The sequence below is a fragment of the Natrix helvetica genome (genome assembly GCF_964273705.1).
Source record: "Natrix helvetica genome assembly, chromosome: 1".
Lineage (NCBI taxonomy): Eukaryota > Metazoa > Chordata > Lepidosauria > Squamata > Natricidae > Natrix > Natrix helvetica.
The window spans coordinates 158257807-158283067 of NC_138548.1; the positions used below are offsets into that span (position 1 = coordinate 158257807).

The window sequence follows — 25261 nt, forward strand, 5'->3', positions numbered from 1 at the left end:
GCAGGAAACCCTATACCAGTGATGGCGAACCTATGGCATGTGTGCCACAGGTGGCATGCGGAGCCATTTGTCAGGGCACGCGAGGCACTGCCCTGTCAGCTGGCCAGCTCACATGCGTGCGCTGGCCAGCTGAGTTCACCCTTTTTATAAGCCATTTTTCACCCTCCCCAGGCTCCAGAGGCTTTATAGGAGCCTGGGGAGGGCGAAAAGAGCCTCCCCCCCAGAGGCCCTCTGGAGGCTTCATGAGCTTCCGTGAAACATCCGGAGAGCAAAAGAACCGGCCCTACGGGCAAACCGGAAGTTCAGGAATGGACTTCTTGTTTGCTCGGAGGGACGTTTTGACTGCTCCAGAGGCTTTGGAGAAGCCTCTTGAAGGTCCCTGAAGTCTTCGGAGCGTTTAAAACGACCCTCCGAGCAAACCGGAAGTGACTTCCGGTTTGCTCGGAGGGTCGTTTTGACTTCTTCGGAGGCTTCAGGGAAGCCTCCTCAAGGTCCCTGAAGCCTCCGGAGGGCTTCTGGGGGACGGGGGGGGGCTGTTTTCACCCTCCCCATGCTCCTATAAAGCCTCTGGAGCTTGGGGAGGGCAAAAAAAGCATGCAAAAATGGGGGGGGGGTTGCACCTGTAGTGCATGCATGCGCACTGGGGGGTTTGCACATTGCATTATAGGTGCGGCACGCCTGCACACAACCCCCCTGCGCTCCCCCCACTTATGGCACGCGAGCCAAAAAAGTTTTGCCATTGCTGCCCTATACCGTTTCAGACAAATGGAACAATTATGGTTTGTTACCACTTTCTGTCAAATTTTATCTCCATTTTTATCTGAACTGGCTTTCCTCAAGACTACAGAGATCATTGCTTTTTGGATTTTCCCTCATTTCACCACTTCCATTTTGACTTTCCCAGCAAGAGTGACCCGCCAGGAACTCTAAGTACACATTGGTTTTTTTCCCCTTCATAATTATTGAAGCTACTGGGCCCTCCTATCACTGCAATCTGAAAACCTTCTGCTAGTTGGATAATTAATCTAGCTCTGTTTCAAGTGACAGTTAAATATAAAAGCTTCCTCCTTATCCAATTATCCAATCAATTGTTCATTTATTTATTAATTTAATTCATACTAATTTGCTGTTCAATTCACACAATTTCAGATGCTTTACAAGATTAAAAATGGGAAAATCAATTATTTAATCATACGAAGTATTTAAAAGCCTGCATTCTGGTATAATTCTGTATATTGGTAATGCACTTAGTATAATTTCAGTACACTTTTGAATAATTATAGTGTGTACTTAGAAGCAGAGGGACACGGTGGCTCAGTGGCTAAGATGCTAAGCTTGTCAATCAGAAAGGTCGCAGTTGGGCGGTTTGAATCTCTAGCGTCGGGTAACAGAGTGAGCTCCTGGCTTCTGCCAACCTAGCAGTTCGAAAACATGTAAAAATGCAAGTAGAAATATAGGGACCATCTTTGCCGGGAAGGTAACAGTGCTCCGTGCACCTTTGGCATTTAGTCATGCCGGCCACATGACCATGGAGACATCTTCGGACAGCGCTGGCTCTTCGGCTTTGAAACGGAGATGAGTACCGCCCCCTAGAGTCAGGAACGACTAGCACATATGTGCAAGGGGAACCTTTACCTTTAGTTAGAAGCAAAACAAAACTGCCTTGAAATTATGAGAATTGTAATCTCAATATAATGTACTGAAGTCCTTCTAAGATTAAAGTACCAGAGGGCTTATAATTTCTTAGATTTTTGTTTGTTCTTTATCGTATCAGTAAATGGCATGATTTGCTTAACGACCGTGGCAAAAAAAGTCATAAAAATCAGGCATGACTCACATAACTGCATTGCTTAACAGTCTAAGTTGCACTCTCAATTGTAGTTGTAAGATGAGGACTTTCTGAATATAGTTCGGGAAGCTCAGCAAGTACTAAAAGTTTACATCAACTAATTAATTAAAATTACCCAGGTACCTTGATCCCTTTGCTGAAAGTATATAGGGCAAAAATAGTCCCAATGTTAACTTACGATGCAGAAATGTGGGGCCTTACAAAACCTATCTCACTTGAACAGGGGTGGTATTCACTTACCTATGCTACTGGTTCACAAATGTAAGCGTCCGCGTAGGCGCTAAGCCTTCCACGCATGCGCTTTGCCTAAAAAAAAGTGCATAAATGGGGCAGGCGGGCCAACCGCGATTTCCGCTACCGGTTCGGGCGAACCGTCCGGAACCAGCAGAATACTACCTCTGCACTTGAACGAGTTCAGACCTGTTCTTTAAGAAGTATACTAAGAACTGGTAAAAACCTATCAGCTCTTATAGTCAGAGCAGAAACAGGTATCCATTCCAGACTTAGCCAAAGCAATCATGAAAGCTTTCACTTACCAGCACAAGAATCCATTCAATGGACCCAGGTGGACTCTCCAAAATATGACAGGTATGAAAATAGCTGTCGGCGAGTTTGATGCAATTCTTAAGAAGGGCCTGCTCTACAGGAAGATCTGTGTTGTTATATTCCATGGACAAATAGGGGCACTTCCAGCACTTGACACAAAGAAATTGCAATTTGCACTTAGACTTATATACCGCTTCATAGTGCTTTACAGCCCATTCTAAGCGGTTTACAAATATCAGCATATTGCCCCCAACAATCTAGGTCCTCATTTTACCACCCATGGAAGGATGGAAGGCTGAGTTAACCTTGAGCCTGTCAGGATCAAACTGCTGGCAGTTGGCTGAATTAGCCTGCAATACTGCATTCTAACCACTGCGCCACCCCATTTATCTCATATCATGAGAGGATATGTGCTGCCCCAGTCATTGAAGATTTTGCTCATGTTTTGTTTGATTGTTAACTCTGTGCCCTCTTAGGCTAACAGTAAATATTTGATATCCCTACGTGAAAGAATAGCCCACTGTGATCTGAATCACAAATTGCCTATTTCCTCCTGGGCTTTGATATATGCAGTGTAAGCAGAACTAAGTTTATAATTACGGCAGTTCAGCTAAGAACCCGTTATATCAAACAGGATGGGGTATCATGTAAAGGCAATGTATTTATCTTTTCTTTGTAATTATTGCATATGGTTTTTTAATACTGTATCTTTTTTCTCTATTTTATCCTAGAGTTAGATCCCCCTATTTTATTTTTATTTTCTTTGATATGGTTGTAAAACTAATCAATTAATAAAGCAGCGTATCGTTTGCGTCTCTATTTTTGCTTTTACGGTTTTTGCAAAGAAGATAAGAATGATCTATTCAAAAGCTTTAAAGCTTTCTATAAAGTTCCCTGTATGGATACAAGGAAGGCAAATATAGTATTTAGAGAGAAAAACAAGAGGACGCCTAATGTTGTGTGAGACATTAATAGAGCAAGCAAAATACATCCTCAAGGGTGAGGACCATTGTTTTCAAATACGTGCTGGGGAACAGACAGACAGGCAGACAGATAGACAAACACACACCTATTTCTACTTCTTACCAAGAGATTAAAGAAATTTGCTCATAGCAAGAACCAGAAATAATATTCAGCCGGTTTGGACCGGTTCAGGCGAACCAGTAGCGGTGAGCCCCGGCTCTATGCCATCCTATTTAGCCACATTTTCAAAGCCGTGCACATGCGTGCAAGCCACACACATGCGTGCAAGCCACACACATGAGCAAAGTGCATGCATGGAAGGCAACGCACATGCGTGGAAGGCATACACGCTCACGAAGCAAGCGTGCGCGCATGCGGCAAACTGGTGGTAGACTTCTGTGAAACTCATCTCTGGTAAGAACCCACATTTTGACCAACTCTGTTATCCCACCTTGCTATCCCACAATTATTACTTTGTAAGTAATTCAAGGTAGCAAACCTATTGAGCACCCCTTGCCCACAACAGCAACCCGGAGAAAGCAACGGGGCTGAGAGAAAGAGAGAGCAGCCCAAAGTCACCCAACCAGCTTTCATGCTTGAGGTGGAACCAGATGGTACAGTTCCCCTGTTTTCTAGGCCAACATCTTCACCTCTACACCAAACTGGTTCTCTAATATGTCCAAATCTGGAATTTCTACTGGTGTTTTGTTCAAAATATATGTGAACAAAGTGTCAGTTTTGCTAATGTTGTCTCACGGCTGGGAGTGGGCCATATACTTCCACATTAACTTTGGTTCCGTGTAAACATCAAAGGAAGATTTGCACGTATGGATCAGTACTCACATATTCTTCATTGTGAGGCAGAACTACAATGAAGTACCAATGCCATGTTTTTTCCAAGGGAATTGCTCATACACCAGGCTGAGAGTGATTAATCGTGACTCAGTTATGAGTCACAATTTAGTTAGTAGGACTGAATCCAGATCGAGTGAAATTTATGCAACTGAATATTGCCTTGGCTAACTGCTTCGGTGAATCTTAAAGCACAACAAAGTTTGGATTCAATCTGTAGTAATTCACACTATTATCTCCTCTCCTTCCTATATGCCTCAAAGCAGCTGACAGGGTGAGGAGTGATACATAATAAAAATTAACTAGAAAATCTGAGTTACAATCTCATACATTCTATAAGGCAAATCCAATAACCACTATTCAAAACAAATGGCAGAAACAGTAAAACATGTTCAAACATGAAATTAGTACCAGAAGCCTTCATGGGATAACAAATTCTAAGACAAATGTAGACATAGAAGTAGAAGTTTAGAAGTATAGTGAAATTTATTGTAATTTCTCAGTTATCACACTTTCCCGACGTTGAGATTTTTTCCATGCACTTATAAGCACTCTTTTTTTTTTAACAAGGCTATTTAAAATACAGTGTGAATGAATGTCTTTATATGCATTTTAATTGCATCACAACATTTAGATATCCTTCCTTCCTTCCTCCTTCCCTCCCTTCCTTGGGGGCTGGGTAGCAAGATAGCTATCTTGTCTAAAAATATATGCTTCACCTACTTATTTGTTGACTCCTGCTTACTGGGTTCACCATTGGAAAAAGGTAGCATTTTATTTAAAACCGCTGCAAACTTTCACTTCTTTATTACAATTGTAGACAGATATAACTATTTTAAAAAATACAAATAGAGGTGATTTCTGACGTTTTTTTTCCTGATGTAGATTTTCTGTTCTTCTTAAAGGTTTTTTTTAAAAAAATAAACCAATACAAAATAGATGACAATCACTCCTAATTAATCTTCACAATAGATCAGATTTTTTTCTTTAACTTAATTCATGAATTTAATTTGAATTAATTCATGAATTAAATTCCTTTCAATAATCTCTAATCTATAGTTAATTTTATTTGTTTAATGCACACACATATATTAATTCCGTTTCACAACAGATCCAATCCAATCCCTTAACTCACTGTTCATGAATTAAATTCCTTTCAATAATCTCTAATTTCTAGGAAATTTTGTTTGCTTAATGCACACATATATGAATCCCACCTTATAAGTTATAATTCAACAGCAATGTTGAGAGTGATGTGAAGATCATAGCCAAGATGGTGTGGAGTGGGGGGAACAGAATAAACATCTTTATTGGCCAAGTGTGAATAGGGCACACAAGGAATTTGTCTCCAGTGCATAAGATCTCAGTGCACACACATGCAACCACAAAGTGATAGATCAGAGCTTCCACATCTCAAGCATAGCGTGTCCCTGTTTTCACCTAGCAGATGCTGAAGGACAATCCAGTGCTAGCAAGCAGATTGTCCCAAAGGTGCTTTTTTCAGGAGGCAACCAGATTTTCTTGTTTTTTCTTTTGAAGACATTTCACTTCTAATCCAAGAAGCTTCTTCAGCTCTGACAGGTTAGTTGTCAGATGACCAGCTGCCTGCAAGGAATATAAATCCTTCCACTCCCCGCCACCCTGTCAGAGCTGAAGAAGCTTCTTGGATGAGAAATGAAATGCCTTCAAAAGAAAAAAAGAAAGAAAATCCAGTTGCTTCCTGAAAAAAAAGGCAACTTTGGGACAACCATGACCTGGATGACTAAGAATCTCTACAGACTTCTAGAAAGCAGGTTGCTTTCTCAGAATTGTGGGATCACTTTGCCTAGAGCAGGAGTGTCCAAACTTGGCAACTTTAAGACTTGTGGACTTCAATTCCCAGAATTCCCCAGCCAACTTCCACAAGTCTTAAAGTTGCCAAGTTTGGACACCCCTGGCCTAGAGGATGGATAAGCTACAGCTGCATCAGAAACCCAGTATTTAGGATTTGGCAACATGCCTAATCCTATTTGCCATTCTGAAGAAAGAATTGTAATAGGTCCACATCTTTTTTTTTTCTCGAAAGGAAAAAAGCAAGTTCTAATCAGGCCAATCTTCCACTTCCTTATCCCTGACATTAGCTTTTCTCTGCACACCTTTGTGGCTTGTTCAGATTTGATTTCCCTTAATGACAGCACAGGTGTGAGGCAGTAAAGGAATCAGCCCATTGATCTTGACAGCTGGTCCCATCACGGTAAACCCCCCTTTGTTCCAACAACCCAGCTGTTTTGCCACATTTGCTTTATGTAAATTACACTTTGGAAATGATCATGCAATTAGCCACACTTAAATCATTACTATAATTAGGACTGGGGGTGCAATGTAAAATATCTACATACATTTTACTGAAAGTAATCACAGATATGTTTCTTGGATGGTAGATCCATTAGTTTTCTATCAGGCAAAAGAAGACATGGTGGGGAAAAGAGAAACTACAACCAGAGCATCCTAAATGAAACACTAGCATAAAATAATATGGAGTTTCATTGTCCTAGTAGAATCAAGATTATGTATTTCTCTGATTTAGACTAATGATAAAGAATTAACATCTGATGCAATTCAAAAGTTGAGAACTATTCACAAGTGTCTTATAATATGATGGGGATTGTTTCTTCCAAATGTTGCTTTATTTTTTTCCAAAGAATTTGACGCGATCGCTGTAGGTAGAATCCAGCAATTTTTCAAGAGCCACAGGAATGGGACTCTGTCTTATTGCACAATACACAACACACTTACGTAATAGTTGTGGCTATATTGTACAACATGCTAAGTTTGAATAATAGGGTGACCTTGACTAAATTTCTGTAGCTTAGTAGGTTAAAATGGGTTTAATTCAGAAACCAGATAAAGAATATAGGATAAATGTAGCCCATGATTGTTGGCTGACATTGTTACCAATACAACATAGCTGCTATTTCCAAGTCTTTCCCTAGTATAGGGGTGTCAAACTGGTGGCCCATAAGATGGCCACGCCCACCCCCAGTTTAGCGAAGGGGAAAAAAGTTGTGATACCTCAAGTGACGATGTGTCATTACGAGTTTGACACTAGTAGTCTGAGTCTAAAAATTCTCTAAAGAGAGAAAAAGTCAGAACTTAAAGCTCACAAATCATCTCCTTCCATTCTTATTCTTCTCCTTTTATGTTAAAAAAGACAATATTGGAACAGGAGGATTTCCCGAAAAAAACCCAAGTAGTCTCTCTCTGTCATGTTTTTTTCCCCATTTTGTCATTTTCTCCTGTAAAGACAATCACGTGTCAGTGCTCATGATAAAAATGTCCTACATGAGATTCATATCTTTTTTCCTTCATCCCAGTCTTTTCCCCTGCCTGTTAGTAGATAACAGAATGTTCTATTTATTGATAAATTGTAAAGACAAATCCCAGGTAACCCCAGGCTCTTAGGGCGAGAGATGACCTCTCAGTTCACCATGGATTTGTTGAGAAGGAGCCCCCTCTATTCTTCACTGCCCTGCTCTCAGCAGCAAAAAAAAATCTTAGCCATTTTCCCTGTCTCAGGGTGATATTTCATCATCTCCTCCCAGAGGACGTAGACTGAATATTGAACTATCTGCCAGCATAAAATAATAAAGGTGGTATACAAATCAATAAAACAAGTGATGCACAATGGAGCTATAGAGATGTTACGTTCCATTCTGAATATTACGGTAAATGAAAAGAGACGGAAGTATAATTAGAATTCACCTCCTCTTTAACAATTCCTTCTTTCACAAGTTTTTTTTTTACCTTTGGAGACGGGAGAATACCGAGAAAGCTTGGCTCAAATAAAGTCTTAGAGACTCATCCACAAAAACCTCTTGGGAAAACTTTCTTCACACTCTCTGAACACATTTAAGTAGAGGAAAAGGATTTAGGGCATTGTATAAGCAGTCAGAGATCTGAATAAATGGACTATTTTTAGGTTTTCTACAAGCTCTGCTTGTCCTAGATGTGATTGCTGTCTTGCTTTGGTTTAGATGGAAAAGTAAAGATAAAGACATCATTTTATCTTTCTGTATCTACTGGGCTTTGGTAAATAGTTGGGTAGAGATACTTAAGCCTCCGGGGCAACATGGTTTACTTTAACTAGCACTTCTTCCTTTAGTGCCTTAGGTAACAGTTGTTCACATTGCCTGTAATGTGATCGTCCTTCTAACTCAGGGATTGATGCAAAGACATTTTTCATTCAAATCAGAAGACATGCAACTCAGGAGTAGAACATCAATGGCTCCAGAAAGACAAGACAGTAACACTATCAGAGGTGGTATTCTACCTGTCCGGACCAGTGCGGACGAACCGGTAGCAGAAATTGTGGTAGCCCCGCCCACCCACCCCCGGCTCTATGGCATCCCATTTAAGCCCTTTTTTCACCTAAAGCGCATGCCCGGAAGGCTGTGTGCATTCGCAGAGATGGTCCCACTCACATTTGCAAACTGGTAGGGAAGGTAAATGTACACCACCCCTGAACACTACATATTACTTGGATATCTGGAGATGATTAATATTGTACCCATAGAGAAGTTGCAATGCTCCCGAGAATAAGACATGAAATGTCTACCTCGTTTGGAAAAAGAAGATGCCAAAGGCTGTTCATGATTTTGTTAGGAGAGTCAGGATCAGATCAAAGCGCCAATTCAGACATCAAAACTATCTTGCATTTGTGTAGGTTGGTCCTCTCCACTGAATTCAAAATCAATGAATGAATCTGAAATGAGGTAAATTAGGAGCATGGCCAGTGGTGAGATTCAGCCAGTTCGCACCACATCGGGAGAACCAGTTGTTACGTTTCTGAGCAGTTTGGCGAACTGGTTGTTTGAAGAAATCATTAGGACATACAATCGGTTGTTAAATTATTAATTTTAATTAAATTAATCCAACCACTGAGCATGGCAGAGGGTAAAGGGTTACGTTTCCAGTGCTGTTGTGACCCATTGAAATCAAACTTGTTTCTGTGGTTATTTTTTTTGGGGGGGGGGAAAGAAAACCCTTAATTTTGGCACCATTTCAGATTTTCTTATGATTGTAAAAAACCATGATCATGGTCAAATAATTAATATATTTTTCTTCCAAGCCATAACCCCATGCTCGCTCAGTTGACCATGTCTTTCCTTGCTTTGTTCCAAAGAAATACCAAGACTAAATGCTAAACTAGGGGAGACATGATAGCAGTGTTCCAATATCTCAGGGGTTGCCACAAAGAAGAGGGAGTCAAACTATTCTCCAAGGCACCTGAGGGTAGAACAAGAAGCAATGGGTGGAAACTAATCAAGGAGAGAAGCAACTTAGAACTGAGGAGAAATGTCCTAACAGTTAGAACAATTAATCAGTGGAACAGCTTGCCTCCAGAAGTTTTGATTGCTCCAACACTGGATGTTTTTAAGAAGATGTTGGATGGCCATTTGTCTGAAATGCTATAGGGTTTCCTGACTAGGCAGGGGGTTGGACTAGAAGACCTCCAAGGTCCCTTCCAACTCTGCTATTGTATTGTATTGCATTGTATTGTATTGTATTGTATTGTATAAACCAATTCACAGTATGAATATCATGTCTTTAATTTAAAAAAAATGCTTTTCTGCCTTGATGATGCCAGTACAGTGAAATTAGACACAGTGTAAATTAATGTGAAAAAGAACATTGCCATTGTGTGGAAAAACTGGCATGATGCTTCAAACCATATATTTAAGCCAGCATCCATCAAACCCTTTTAAAAAGCTAATAATGCTGTGTCTCCTCCTTAGAGGAGAATCCTCTTACACGAAAACTGAAGTGTAAGCTTTTCTTCAGCAATTAGAAGGTTTATAGTAATTACTCTGTCCTTTTCATTTATTGAAACAGAGAGAATTGGTCAAGTCAATGAAAGGCCACAGACAGAAATAGTCCTCCCTTCTGTTTGCATTGCAAATAGAGAAAGTTTCTGTCCCTCCCATTAGCTTCTGCCTACACCACTGCAACAAAACAGATCCTACCAATGGTGAAATTCAATTTTTTTTTACTAGTGGTTATATGGGCGTGGCTTGGTGGGCATGACAGGGGAAGGATACTGCAAAATCTCCATTACCTCCCCACTCTGGGGCCAGGCAGAGGTGGCATTTGCTGGTTCTCCGAACTACTCAAAATTGCTGCTACTGTTTCTCAGAACCTGCTGAATTTCACCCCTGAATCCTACCCCAGTTCTGTGTCTGAGACTACAGAGAAGAATTAGGTTGACCTGAAGAATTCCCCTATTTAATAGCTTTTTGTAGATGGGGGATTTTTTTTTCACTTGATCCGAAGTTTTGAACCTTTTGAAAAGCACTGATTACACTCTCCTGGTTCTGAGAAATTCTTGTTGGGTTTGAGGAATCATGAAATGTCCCAAGCTATTGTTAAAGATACTCTCGTTTTTAATTCTGATCAGTAACAATAAGCTAAAAAAATTCAGTACAGAGGAAGGATGAAAATTTGATTATTTTCATATACAGTATGAGTCCTGCCTCTACTGCATCCTTAGATGTGAATAAGTTTTAGTAGAACTTGCTTGATCAATCTACTCAAGGCAGATTTAGCAATTACTTTCTGTAGTTGGAGGACTGAACCGGAATTGTACCATAGATGGACTATCTGAGTTTGGGCTAACTTCATGAAGCTGACCTGGTCTGAATGGAGTGACCTGAAACCATCCAAAACTATTTTTTTCCTTGAACTTCTCAAAAGAAAAGTGGCCAGGGAAACTGTTGGGACAGAATGCAAAATGTAATTTCCAAGAAGGCTTTTGCCTTAGAACAGAGCTGTCAAACTTGCAGCCCACGGGCCAGATGCTTCATGCGTTGGCCACGCCCATGCCCGGTTTAGCAAAGGGGGGAAAAGTCCCGATATGTGATGTGATGCCGCCGTGAGTTTGACACCCCTGCCTTAGAGACAAATAGGGGGGAATTCCGGCTGCTGCCATTGCCGGTTCACTCAGGGACACGCCGCACACATGCACAGTACAGAAGCCAAAAACAAGATGGCAGCACCTACAGCGCCGCCGAGAAAACCGATTCTGACATGCCCTAGAGAGAACTCGGGGGCATGGCAGGCCTGGGTCGCTGCTGGTTCCAGCGATCCAGGTTGCCAGGTTACTACCTATTTGACCGAACTGGTCCAAACTGGTAGGAACCCACCTCTGGAGAGAACCCCTGCTAGAACCTGTGCTTCAAGGGAGAAATCCTTCTTTTCAGTAAACCGAAAGTGACCTCTGCTCGCCCAACTGCCATTTTCTTGAATCATTATGGTAGTGGATCTCTGCTTAGTCACAACAGGATAGTGAAAACCCACAACCAGGCACCTCTGGCTGAACTATGGAAAATTCTGCCAAGGACACAGAGCAGGCAGGCATAAAATCCCCTGATTTTGGATGTAATGGCCTGAGATCACTTTTAATGTGCAAATATTCTCCCCCCCCCTCTATCTGATGCTACCACAACCATCGTGTAAGAGGAAAAATGTAGCTGTGTTTAGTTTCACAGTGCCCATTTCAATAGGGCACTGCTCTTCTTGAAACTTGCAGTAGCTCCCATATTCATTAAAAAGACATCTAGTGAGAAATTCATGTAAAGGTAATATGAGAAAATTAGCTTCACAAAGCATTTGTATATCATTACTGCTAATTTAAATTGTTATCTTGCATGGTCCGGGGGAGACCAATATTTTCAGTTTCTTAATCATCATAATAAACTGGAAGCCTCCTTGAGATTTCAAATCCATGTATTTCTTGTGTAAATTATCCCATCTTCTTTTTACCAGAGCTAGTCTGGTTTTGATCCAGTCCACCATGGCTAGTTTTATGCCACAAAATAGAACAACCGGTATTTAATGTTAAATGCAATGGGGCAGAGCAAGCTTCCTTGCTTTGCTTTATTAATTATTAGAAGCAGCTTACAATACAGAGAGCTAAAACCATCCATAAAAGCAACTGAAGTTTAAAGTAAAAGCCAGTGCCATCCTAATTCAAACTTTACTGTCTGAATGTTCTTAGGAACAAAGCTATGTTCACTAGTTTCCAGAAGAATACAGAAGAGACATCCAATTCATCACATGTTGCCTATTTCAGAGATAAGAGACTGCTTTAAGAATATCAGCCTCCAACTCCCTACAAGGGAGGGGATAGGCATAGTACTCTTCCCTGCTAGGCTGGGTAGGGCAGATTTTACCTGAAGAAAATAGGCCAAAGATAACATGAACCTCCTACCCCCAGCTGTATAAGGCTTTATAGGTTACCTCAACTTGTACTAGGCCTATATATTGGCAACCATTATAGCTTCACAAAATTTGTGTGATTCTGCTGAACTCTGGTCAAGAAGCAAGCAGCTGCAGCTTCTGAGGCATCTTCACAGGTAATACTTCGTAAATTAATTTAAAATAGAGGTGTTTATTATACTCTACAAATAGAGAGGAGCTCTACTCAGATCCTGCTATGTTGCTTCATCCTGGTGGTGGTAATAGTGAATGTGTGTTCCTGAGTAGAATGAGGGAAGAACCATGGGAATGTATGCCAAGAGTATCTACAGTACTTCCAGAAGATCCACCCAAAATGTGAAGGTCATCCCAGCTAAAGCTATCAGACCAGCAATGATATAGGAAGATGCTGGATGAGGAAGATTACTTTACTGATATCACTGGGAAATCTGAAAGGCCAAGTTAGCCAAGATCAAACTGGAAAAAGTCAGCCTATGTGGTTGCAAAGAGCTGAGATGGACATGATGCCACACAATCAGGTAAGGGAGACAAGCATATCTCTATCTTCAGTACCTCCAGCTGCAAATGGAATATCCATGGAACCAGAATTAACAGCCACTCTATTTTGCTGGGATGCAGACTCAATATGCTTTGTCTCTCATAATTCACATCCAAGACCTTCTATAGTAGTAGACCCATAGTTGTGGTTCTCAAGAAATCAGTATGTTTGAAACTCAACTTCCACATTTATTTCTATGTTCTCTTAGCCTGCTTTTATACCTTATATTAAAAATGAGGAGGACAAAGAGAAGATTGTGAAATCTGGAGGAAAGACTTGGTGTTTTTCAGCAGACTTGTAATACGTGCAGGTGTTCTTTGAAGATATGTGCTACAACAGCCTGAGATTAGTGTAAGACCAATTAAATTAATAAATTTATTCTTCTGTAAGAGAAAATGGACCTAATTAAATGCATGAGGTTTACACAGTCATGGGATTTACTAAAATTCAAGATTATTTTTGATCCCGGCTTTGTTCTTTTCTTTGTCCTCCTACGTGTGTCTACTTTTGAGTGGCATGCTAAAAGCTGTGCAAACCTAGATCTGAATAAAGCAATCTTTACTATAAATGAAGATGTACACAAAAGAAACATTCAAGGAAATGGCAAAATGAAAATAAATGAAAAGCAAAAAACAAACAAACCCTTTCATATGGATCATAGTTTCAAGGGGATCTGCTAAACAGGAAAATAAGGTAATTTCAGAGCATGAAACTACTTTTTTATGCTTTGTAAAGTTCCATGCAAACTGATCTCTCTCTCTCTCTCTCTGTTTTTATGTATGTGTAATGGGCTCAGATGTTTATGTTTAGGAAATGATAGATAAGAAATTATAATGGGAAGGAAATACAGAGAATTGATTTTCTTCTCATTAAAAATGGTGAACTTGTAAAAGCTACTCCTGCAAATTGCTCAGGAGTTTATTAAATCATAAAGAGAACAGAAATACAAACAAATGTCAACATTCATTGGAAGCACTCTGTAAAGAGTTCTTGACCCCCCTGGCAAAAACTTCAAATTTAATTTTGAATGCAGAGGGCTGTAGAGTTCCTGGCATGTTTAACTACAGATTGTACCTGGAACTCTATGTAAATGTGTATAAAAGTGTAAATGTTATGCCTATTAATTTTTAAAATATGTAATTTTTATTTTGTACATTTATCCCCTAATATAGAGTCATTAATAAATATAAATGACATCTTGTGGCATTAAATAATCTATACGAATAGAGCTAGACTTAAGCTATTGTAAGTTGCACAAGGATTTGAAAATACTAAAATAATTTTCTTGTTAAACACAATTTAATATGTTGACCCAGATTTATAAAAACAGCTATCAGATGAAGTACAGTTATACTAATATACACACATACACATGAATAGAAATACTAGCTATTTCGTTTGAGGGGGAAAGTCCCTTTTTTCTTGCTTTCTGATAGGTTGTTGAACTACGTATTTCTTGAAACTGAAGAGAAGTTTAGCAATAATATTATAATGCTAGATAATGTGACTGGAGAACCATGAATAGAGTAGAATATTTGTGCAAATGTGTAAATCATATGTGTTCCTGTTCAGAATTAGACTCTTGTAGAACAATGGTTGTGCAATCATTTGCCAATGGAGCCTCCATAAAAGAAAAAAGCAATAGGATAAAAAAAAGAGAGAGAGGAAAAAAAATCAGACTCTTAAGCAAGCTCACTAACTAGCTTCTAAACATAATAGCAATGGGACAATCGCCATTGCATATAACAGGGTTGTCGTTACGTGATGTATCACAACTTTTTCCCCCCTTTGCTAAACCGGGCATAGACATGGCCAGTGTGTGACATATCTGGCCTGTAGGTTTGATACCCCTCGTATAGAAATCTTTCAGCAAAAGTTAGCCTCACCCCCTTTTTTCCTTCTGGAAAATTTAAAGCACCTTTCAATTTTGCTGCTGAAAATTTAAAGGACCTTTGAAGGGTTCCTTCAATTGAAGCTCCAACAAATAAAGAGACCCTCTTTGAAGATCTGCCAAGCCCTAATATTCACACACTGGCAAAAAGAACAAAAACCTGAACTGTAATAATGGAAAAGAGAGCTGAACAACCAGAAAATATTAGTATAATTTCAATAGACATGCAATCCATTATACTGGAGAAGAAAAACCGAGAAGAGGAAACTTCAAAGACTAGCGTACCATATATTGTATAATAAACTACAATCAAGCAGGCAAACATAAATAAAGTATGAAAATAAAATCGATAAACTAACCCAAATGACTAAGCCTGTAGCTCTATAAAAGTCTAATAACCTATAAAAATGAACAGAATCTGAGATCTATTAAAACTAAAGTACAAGACAAAAGACTGGCCAGCTAAGCTCATTGTTTGCTTAGTCTGCTGCTTGGATATTCACAATTGCTGAACAGCTTCAAGGCCGCTCTTCTTAAAATGGACTTGAATTGGTCAAAGTAATCACTTAACTAAGGAACATTCTCCTCTGAGTGTCTTCTGCAGGGTGTGATCTAAGACTTTGCTATGATCCATAAAAGAGATAATTTCTTCTGCTATGTTTGTTTATTTAAATTTATCAGACTCAACGCACACACATTGCTTTTTAGATGATGATGCTCACAAAATGATTTAGGAACAATAAAAGGCTTTTATCTTTTAAAGCTCTTATAAAAACCTTACTAAGCACAGATATCGGAAGAGATTAGAGATGCTATTCATCAAAGGGGAAAACCCAGAGATCAATAATTCAGAGTGAAAAGTATCACAGTTCCATCTCTGAATTTCAGTTTAACGGTAGGCACGTCTGAGGGATATTAAAATAATAAACCAAAGCTTTTATTGAGGATGAGGAAGAGAATGAGAAAGAAGAGTTAAAAACACAGCAGTGTGTCTATCTCTGAGATAGCATCTGAGACAGAAGAGAGGAATCAACCAACCCCTTGCCCCCCCCCCAAAAAAAATAGAAGCAGAGCATCTGTAGCCATGAATTCCAACAGAAACAAGTTCAGATCAGTACACGGAAGAATCAATAGCAATAGCACTTAGACTTATAGACCACTTTACAGTGCTTTACAGCCCTCTCTAAGCTTTTTACAGAGTCAGCATATTGTCCTCAACAATTTGGGTCCTCATTTTACTGACCTTGGAAGGATGAGTCAACATGGGTTTTGACTGCCAAATTGCAGGCAGCCAATAGTCAGCAGAAGTAGCTTGCAGTACTGCACTCTAACCACTGCGCCACCGAGGCTCCATATGAAAGTGCCATATTGTGCTAAGTGACACAGGAATTAGAGTAGAAAAGCAGAAAGATCTGTTTACTTGACTGACCAACTTTAACAACTGGGAAATAGTTATGACCATGTGACTTGCGTGGACATTGAACCTTCAAGAAATATAAGTATAGTAAGATCTCCCTGATAGTGTACTGGAATCAGTGCTCAAGTCACCAGCCTGAACTTCATGTCTTGATTTTGTTGTCAGGCTTGCAGTCATATTCCTTTTAGGATCTTTGGCCTGCCACACTTTCTATTATTTTTTCTATACTGTTTCATTAGTGGGGAATAGGGAGGGGGGAATAGTAAGGAGCAGAATGCTTTGTTGTATAATAAGACATTCCTTTCCAGAAGCCCAAGGTCATCTTTTGTCTCCGCACCTCTGCACCTGACCGGAACTAGATGGGTGGAAATGCCAGCGTGGCAGAGGAACATTGGACCATGTGATGGACTTGTGGGTGTGGGGGGAAGGGTTTGAACTTTCAACTGGGTGGAAACCCAGGAAGCTTTCAGATTCGGGTTTCCAAAGTTTGTACCAACATGTCTCTCTTATTAAAGTAGAACTTTGATGAAAGCTATGCCTTTAATTCTGGATGATATTTGGAACGCTGACATTTGTCTTTCTTAAATAGTCCGACTCTTGTAATGTGATGTGCATATACTTCTTATAGTCTGGATATTAGGACTGGAAGAAAGTGCTAAATTTCACTCAAGTTAATTTGACTTCTGCATATTATTCACAGTCAGGTAGGTAAACAGAATGAACCAAGGCCACCATAGAATAGTATCTGTACTACTATATCAGATATACCTGTTTATTTTATCAATGGCTAACTAGTAGAAACAGAACCTAGAAATGTGGAAGCATAAGAGAATGATTAATTATATATGGAAGGTTTATTGAAATGGATAAACAAATTTTATTAAGTGATTAATATGAATGTTATGAATATTGTTATAATTGCCATTTCTCAAAATTAATTGTACTCAGACAACACACTGTTCATATGAGAATTGAATGTTTTATGTTAAATAAAAAACTTTTTAAAACATGAAGAAAAAAAAAGATATAACCGAGTTAAACAGATAAGTCTGTGATCTTCCACGGAATTCACTTACAACAACATAATGCAGTTTCCCTCACAGAGCCCTTTCTCTGAATAATTATAGGTTTAATCTACATTAATGTTCCTCTGTGTGTGTTGCTAAAAGAATTGTGGTAAATCTATTTCATCCAGAAGAATCAAACTGCACAAGTCTAACAAAAGCATGCAGACAAGGAGTGGAGCATTCACAGAAATTAGAGAAGAGGCACAATTACATATTAAAAATCTCTCACCTGGGTAACCTTTTCGGTGACATTGTGTGTTCTTTCTTTCACTTTGGGTGCAATAATTGTTTTCTCTGATGATGGAGGTGATGATGCCTTTTTTTCATTTTTGATATCAGAAAAGTTTAGAGTGAGCTGGGGAATCTTATTGATGGTGCTGTATTTGTTGAGGTTTGAATCGGATGTAGATCCTAACAGACTTGACTTGATATGGTTAAAAGGACCTAGAAGAAAAAGAAGGTATCAGCTGATATAATGTCTTGGGCCACTTTCCAGATAACTGAAAAAGTAAATTACCTTTTGTTCTATAGGGAGAACGAGGCAGGCAGGAACGGAGGCAAGGCAGTTGAAGCTAACACAAACCTTTATTAACAGTATAACATGGCAAAATGTAAGGCAAACCTCGACCCGGCAAACAGCAGCATTTGACAGCTGACAGCCCTTTTACACTAGAGCTGTCAGATGCTGAACCAATAGAATGAGTGCATTCTCCCGCCAGCTGGCTGCTCGCGTCTCAACCAATCAGGGGCTGGCAATGATCGTCAATAGCATTGTAGCCTCAAGGACTTAACACCCCTCTCCTCCCAGTTAGCACATGTGTAGTCAGCCAAATACGCTGGCCGGCGTCGGCTCCGCCCAGATCGCCTTAGTTCAGGGGCGGTGGCCAAAGGAGGAGTCGCTGGTGGAGAGTCCTGTGGAACATCAGGAAACTGCGCAGCTGAGTCGGCAGGAAACTTTACCGCTGCGGGACTGACTGGATTCTCAGTTAAGCCTGGCAACAAGAACGCATCGGTGGGGTGTGTGCAGCTCTGTCTGAGCTGGAGCAGCCTCTGTCGATATTAGTTTCCCGGGGCAGGATTGGGTCTGCACCCGGTGTTGGTCTGCTGCGCTGGTGGCTCGCCATCTGAACTGGTTGATGTGTCGGCGTCACATTCACCCATCAGTGAGCTGGACCTTATAAGAGTAGGGTCCAGTTAGTTGCGTGATTTGTCCGGGAAGGCACCTTGGTTTGCTCCATAGTTTTGGGCATAGACTGGGTCTCCCACATTAAAGGCCCATGTGATTGGTTGCCTGTGAGGGGGCTTTTCTTTGCTGCATAACCAGGGTGTAGCCGGTCCAGGATTGTCCGGAGCCAACTGGTTGTCCAAAACAGGCGCTGGCAGAGGGCAGCGACTGAGGGCATCAGCGTGCCCCAAGTTTTTTCCTGGCCTATATTGTAGCTGATAATTATACGCCGCTAGAAAGACTGTCCGTCTGGACATTCTTGGAGACAAAATCTGAGGAGTCTGGTGATCCCCCACCAGAAGACCCAAGAGGGGTTCATGGTCGGTCACTAAGTGAAAATAAAACAACCATAAACGTAATCGTGAAACCATTTTACCCCTGCTACAGCAGCTAGAGCCTCCTTATCCAGCTGACTGTAATTTCTTTCAGCTGCTGAGACCATGCACGAATAATAGGCAATTGGGGCTTCTGAGCCATTAGGAAGGATGTGACTCAGAACAGCCCCAATGCCATAAGGTGATGCATCGCATGCCAAGGTTAATGGGAGGCAATCACTGTATTGCATTAATAAAGATTTGGATGTAAGGACATCCTTAACTGCCCTAAAGGCTTGGGCTTCCTTAGACCCCCCAATGCCAGGGTGTCTTGGAGTCCAGGAGCCTATGAAGAGGCTCTGCGAAAGACGCCTTATGGGGTAAAAAAATGGAGTAAAAATTAAGCAGCCCCAGAAAGGCTTGCAGTTCAACCTTAGAGGAGGGTGTGGGGCTTTCTTAATTGCCTCTACCTTGGACGGAGTAGGGTGGATGCCTTTGGAATCAACTAGATACCCCAAAAATTCTACACTGGGGACCCCTATCCTACACTTTTCTTGTTTGAGTTTTAGCCCCGCTTGGCGGAAACAGGTCAGGACTGCTCTTAATTTATCGACAAGCTCAGCTTGATCCAAAGTGGATATAAGCACATCGTTGAAATAGGGTACCACTCTTGGCAGCCCCTGGGGCATTCGCTCCATTAGGCTCTGGAAAATACCCGGGGTTACACTGACCCCAAATTACAAACGTTTACATTTGAAAGCTCCCCAGTGTGTTACGATGGTTTGAGCCATGGCAGTGGCTTCGTCCACAGGGAGCTGCTGGTACGCTTATGCCAAGTCTAACTTGGCAAAAATGTTTCCCTGGCCCAAGGAATGGAGCAGATGTTGAACCACTGGCACTGGGTAAGGGTTGGCTTGCAACCCTTTATTAATGGTGGATTTAAAATCCCCGCAAATTCTAACACTTCCATCCTGCTTAATAGGTATTACTATGGGGGTCTCCCAGGGGGAGTGGTCTACTGCTTGGAGCACTCCTTGTGCTATTAATTTATCTAGCTCTAAATCTACTTTGGGCCGAAGAGCAAAAGGCACTCTCCTGGGTTTTAGACATATTGGCGTCACCTAGGGGTCCAAGTTAAAAGAAATGGGGTCCCATTATATTTACCAAGCTTGTTGTCAAATACATCCATGAACTCGCTGGCCAGCGTGGCGAAGGAATCTGGAACAACGGAGTGGATGCTGGAGATGTTGAGCCCCAATGCGAAGAACCAGTCAAGCCCCAGGAGGCTGGGCAGATGGTCATCTACAATGATGAGGGGAAGAGGCCCCTGGAAGTTATTGCTGGCTATGGTGAATGTGCCACAACCCACAATGGGTATTGGCTGTCCTTGATAGTCTCTGAGGTGAAGTGGGCACTGCCTGAGTTGAGCTTTGGTCAGGCTGGGCACTATCCGTTTGATAGTAGCCCAAGAGACCAGAGATTTGGAAGAGCCAAATCCATTTTGCAGGGCTCTCCCTCTATACGCACAGTCAGGTATATCTTATGGGTAGGCTTAGTCAGGGATGCATGGCTGATAGCCCAATCAGGGTTCTGCTGGTCACCTGCAATGGCAAAGCAGTCTTCGCGGTGTTTGGGAAGTCTTTTTAGGAATTGTCTAGACAAAGCGTGCTATGGAGGTGGATCAGTGATTGGCATGGACTCTCTGCAAACCTTGGCTAAATGTCCTTTCCTGTCACACCGACGGCATATTGCGGCTTTGAACCTGCAGACTGACCTTGCATGGTTCCCGCCACAACTCAGGCAACCTGCCCGAGGTAAAAAATCAGCCTGAGTCCATTTTTTCCTGGTGGCCATTTTGAGGCAGCTAATCTCTTCTTCCTCATCCGAGAAGTCTTCTTCATCTTCTTCGTGGTGGACAGCATGGTCCCTGCTGGCATGTTTGGCTGGTGGCAGAAATCTCTGAATTTCTGTAGTGGATTTGTCCGACATTTCATATGCTGTGGCTTCATCCATGGCTGCCTGAAGGCTCAGCTCTTTTTGTGCCAGCAAGCGTCACTGAAGTCTGACGTCTTTGATACCACAGACCAGCTGTTCTAACAGGGCATCATCCAGCACAGGAAAGTCACAGTGCAGGGCCACTGTTCTGAGGGAAGCCATGTAATCGCTCACAGATTCCCCTTCTCTCTGGGTCCTCTGCCTAAATGCATAACGTCTGGCTATGCATAAGGGAGTTGGAGAGTAATGATTTTTAAGTTTCTCCAAAAGAGTCTCCCAAGGCATCTAATGGACGGATTGAGGGGCTGCTAAAGCCCTGGCTGTTCCAAACATCTCGTGACCACATGCACTGAGAAAATATCCTCTTTTACGGCCACTGGACAAACCAGTAAAGTCGTTTGCCTCCAGGAAGCACTCGAACCACTCGAGGTAGGCGTTCCATGTTTCAGTGGCCGGACTTAATGCCATGAATGCCGGTAGATTAGCCATCCTTAGAAGGATGGAACTTGAGGAATTAGCCTTGGAGCGACTTCTCGTCGCCTGTGATTTGAGGCAGCTCTTATTAGTAATTTCGCTTTTCCTTTACCTCAGTCCTAATCCCATCTTTCGTTGCCAGTGTTCTGTTGGGAGAACGAGGCAGACATGAACTGAGGCAAGGCAGGTTGAAGCTAACACAACCTTTATTAACAGTATAACATGGCAAAATGTAAGGCAAACCTCGACCCGGCAAACAGCAGCATTTGACAGCCCTTTTTATACTAGAGCTATCAGACGCTGAACCAATAGAATGGCTGCATTCTCCCGCCAGCTGGCTGCTCGCATCTCAACCAATCAGGGGCCGGCAATGATAGTCAATGTCGTCGTAGCTTCGAGGACTTAACACCTTTATTGTTATTTTTGTTTTTCAACCAGACTTGATAACTGTCTAGTTTAGAATCTGCCAACACTTCAATTGTGGAAGAAGGACAGAATATACCATGTTTCCCCGAAAATAAGTCAGGGTCTTATTTTCTTTTGACCCCTCCCCCCCCGAAATAAGCCCTTGGCCTTTTTTTCAGGGAAGTCTTATTATTTTTGGTGCAGGAGGCAGCGAGTGTGGTCACCTCATGGCTGCTGTTGTGTTGCAATATTTTCAGGAAGGGGTTATTTTAGCCTCTTTTAGCCCCGCTTGGACTTTTTATCCGGGGAGGTCTTATTTTCAGGGAAACAGGGTAGTGCCTAGAAGTAGTAAATAATTCAGTGGGAGGTAGGTGCGTGCGTGCTTGTGTGTGTGTGTCCATTGCACACACCACTCTTGAATCAGGACTTCTCATGCTTTCTACTACTGTAAATGATCCTGTTACCCAGTCTTTGTAGGGTCCTTAAACTAGAGGAAATTTTAAAAAGAGAGAAATTATAGAGAAAGCGGAAATCTATTTCTTCAGAGTTTACAGATTTCCGAGCTAGTTGAGTGAACACAAGTGGAAGCAGACATCCATTAGTGGAGTAATATCTTGGATTTAATCTAAACACACTTCGCCCTGAAAACTTTATTTCATGCTAGATTGAGAACGATGGGCTTTTAAAGTCTGGAGCCCATGAACTTTTTAAATTATGAATTTAGAAGAAATCTATAGTTATTATGGTTGTATGAGAATTCCAGATTCAAAGGCAGTATACTTGTAAATAGCATATGCCAAAGGAGCGCAAGTTTTAAAAAATCTGGTTTCTTGGATTCCTGAAGATTTTAGATTCTGGATTCTCTCTGTGGACAGTAGATTTTTTTCATTATATTCTAAAATACGCAACTTTCCCCAAATAGTATGTTGCTTCCATTTAAGGTACATATATCTGTGCAGAAGGGCAGCTCTAAGGCTGAAAAAGGATCCTTGAGCATATTACCTTCTGCCAGCTTCTGAGAGTTGTTGCGACAATAGAAGAAAGATGGACCACAAATATATCCCATACATAAATACTTCCTGAATAGTTAAATTTCAAAATTAGGGAGAAAAGAAGATTGTTTAATTTCAGTGGCACATGTGCTCCTGAATTACTCCAAAACCTGGATAATCCTGGGTGTCTTTTGGGCCATCGTTGCTTGTTTTCCATCTGTGATTTCAAAAATGGAAGAGCAGTGCTCTGCTCTATACCTGCTTTTCTTATGTTCTTTATTCATGCAGATTTAAGTCTTACTTTGCTGAAGCAAGTAACTTCTAAGGCTTCTACGATCAGCTCTGGGGGCGCTTTTCAAGAGCTTATTCACAAGAACTGCTAGGCTGGCAGGCATAAGAAACAGAATATTTCTTTATGGAAAGTTTGTTCCTATGGAATAGGCTTCTACCAGAAATATGTTCATTTCTCTCTGAGAATCTTAAATTGGCTTTAAAGATTATGGAACACTGATGTGGATCTGTAGCAGGGGTGTCAAATACGATTTCTGAGGGCAGCATCAGGGGTGTGTTTGACCTCGGGGGGAGATGGGGGGCATGGCCAACTCAACGCCACTTGTATCGGGGGCGCTTTTGGGGGCCCGAGCGCTCTGTCAGTAAAAATGGTCTCCCAGCTCCATTTTCAGCTGCGATGGCCTCCTGCAACCCTCTGCCAGGGAAAACAGAGCGTGGGAGGGTCATACTGGCCCACCCGAGCTCCGTTTTTTCTGGCAGAGGCACTGCAGGCTGGTCCTTTGCTGTTTCCAGGGTGGCCCCATAGGCTGGATCTAAGCCCCCCCACCCGGATCCCTCCACCAGGCCTTGAGTTTGACACCCCTGATCTATAGTGACAATAAATTGAGAAATAGGCAGAGTCTTAAGTACTTTGAGCCAGCAGCAAGTTCATTTACAGACAGTTGCTCACTTACAACATGGCGCCACACAATATCAAAACTACCGCTGATGGAGACAAGAAGCAAATGAAGACTTCCTAGGAATGGGTCACTTGTGGGCCTTAGCACATGCACATCATGCAGGTTTAATGGAGACATTTCATCAAGTGTATTCAATGACACATTGAAGAGGAGCAAAAACGAAAGCTCCTCCTTCATCCTGCCTCTCCTATTAAATTTAGGCTATAAGCACAAATTTATAAGTTTGTTACGGGGAATATATATATATATATATAGCTTAGTGGCTAACACTCCTGCCTAAGATATTTACAGCCCGGGTTCAAGTCCCAGTAAGGGTATGGCTAGCTGATGAGAGCTAATTAGCTCGAAATAGATCTATACTAGTCTCCCTTTATTTATTTATCAGTACAAATATAACACAAATATAAAAGGCAACATTAAAAATAAAAATATGGTTTTCTGCCTGCATGGTCTTCTGTGATGAAGCCAAAGGACAGAAAGAGGGAGTAGTGACCTTCCTCCCATATTTAGGCATACCAGGGGTTGTAACACTAATACATACCTATTTCCCTGGCTCAACTGATAAGGAAGTGAGCCCGTGGCTTAGTGGCTAACACTCCTGCCTAAGATATTTACGGCCGGGTTCAAGTCCCAGTAAGGGTATGGCTAGCTGATGAGAGCTAATTAGCTCGAAATAGATCTATACTAGTCTCCCTTTATTTATTTATCAGTACAAATATAACACAAATATAAAAGGCAACATTAAAAATAAAAATATGGTTTTCTGCCTGCATGGTCTTCTGTGATGAAGCCGAAGGACAGAAAGAGGGAGTAGTGACCTTCCTCCCATATTTAGGCATACCAGGGGTTGTAACACTAATACATACCTATTTCCCTGGCTCAACTGATAAGGAAGTGAGCCCGTGGCTTAGTGGCTAACACTCCTGCCTAAGATATTTACAACCCGGGTTCAAGTCCCAGTAAGGGTATGGCTAGCTGATGAGAGCTAATTAGCTCGAAATAGATCTATACTAGTCTCCCTTTATTTATTTATCAGTACAAATATAACACAAATATAAAAGGCAACATTAAAAATAAAAATATGGTTTTCTGCCTGCATGGTCTTCTGTGATGAAGCCGAAGGACAGAAAGAGGGAGTAGTGACCTTCCTCCCATATTTAGGCATACCAGGGGTTGTAACACTAATACATACCTATTTCCCTGGCTCAACTGATAAGGAAGTGAGCCCGTGGCTTAGTGGCTAACACTCCTGCCTAAGATATTTACAGCCCGGGTTCAAGTCCCAGTAAGGGTATGGCTAGCTGATGAGAGCTAATTAGCTCGAAATAGATCTATACTAGTCTCCCTTTATTTATTTATCAGTACAAATATAACATATATATATATATGTATGTATGTATGTATGTATGTATGTATGTATGTATATATATATATATACACGTGAAAAGGATTCTACTGTACTTAGCTAGAGAAAGGAATGTCTCCATTTGGCTAACTTTGCTTTACACT

At 41.3% G+C, this 25261-nt stretch overlaps 1 protein-coding gene across 3 annotated transcripts in view; it reads right to left on the bottom strand.

Moving 5' to 3' along the window:
- Window positions 1–25261, bottom strand: part of KCNH7 (potassium voltage-gated channel subfamily H member 7) — a 374740-nt gene that overhangs the window by 120759 nt on the left and 228720 nt on the right. For all 3 annotated transcript variants that reach the window (XM_081943612.1, XM_081943611.1, XM_081943610.1), the window contains one exon: window positions 17606–17820. In XM_081943612.1, the coding sequence (XP_081799738.1) occupies window positions 17606–17820 (215 nt within the window). The remainder of the gene's footprint in view (window positions 1–17605; window positions 17821–25261) is intronic.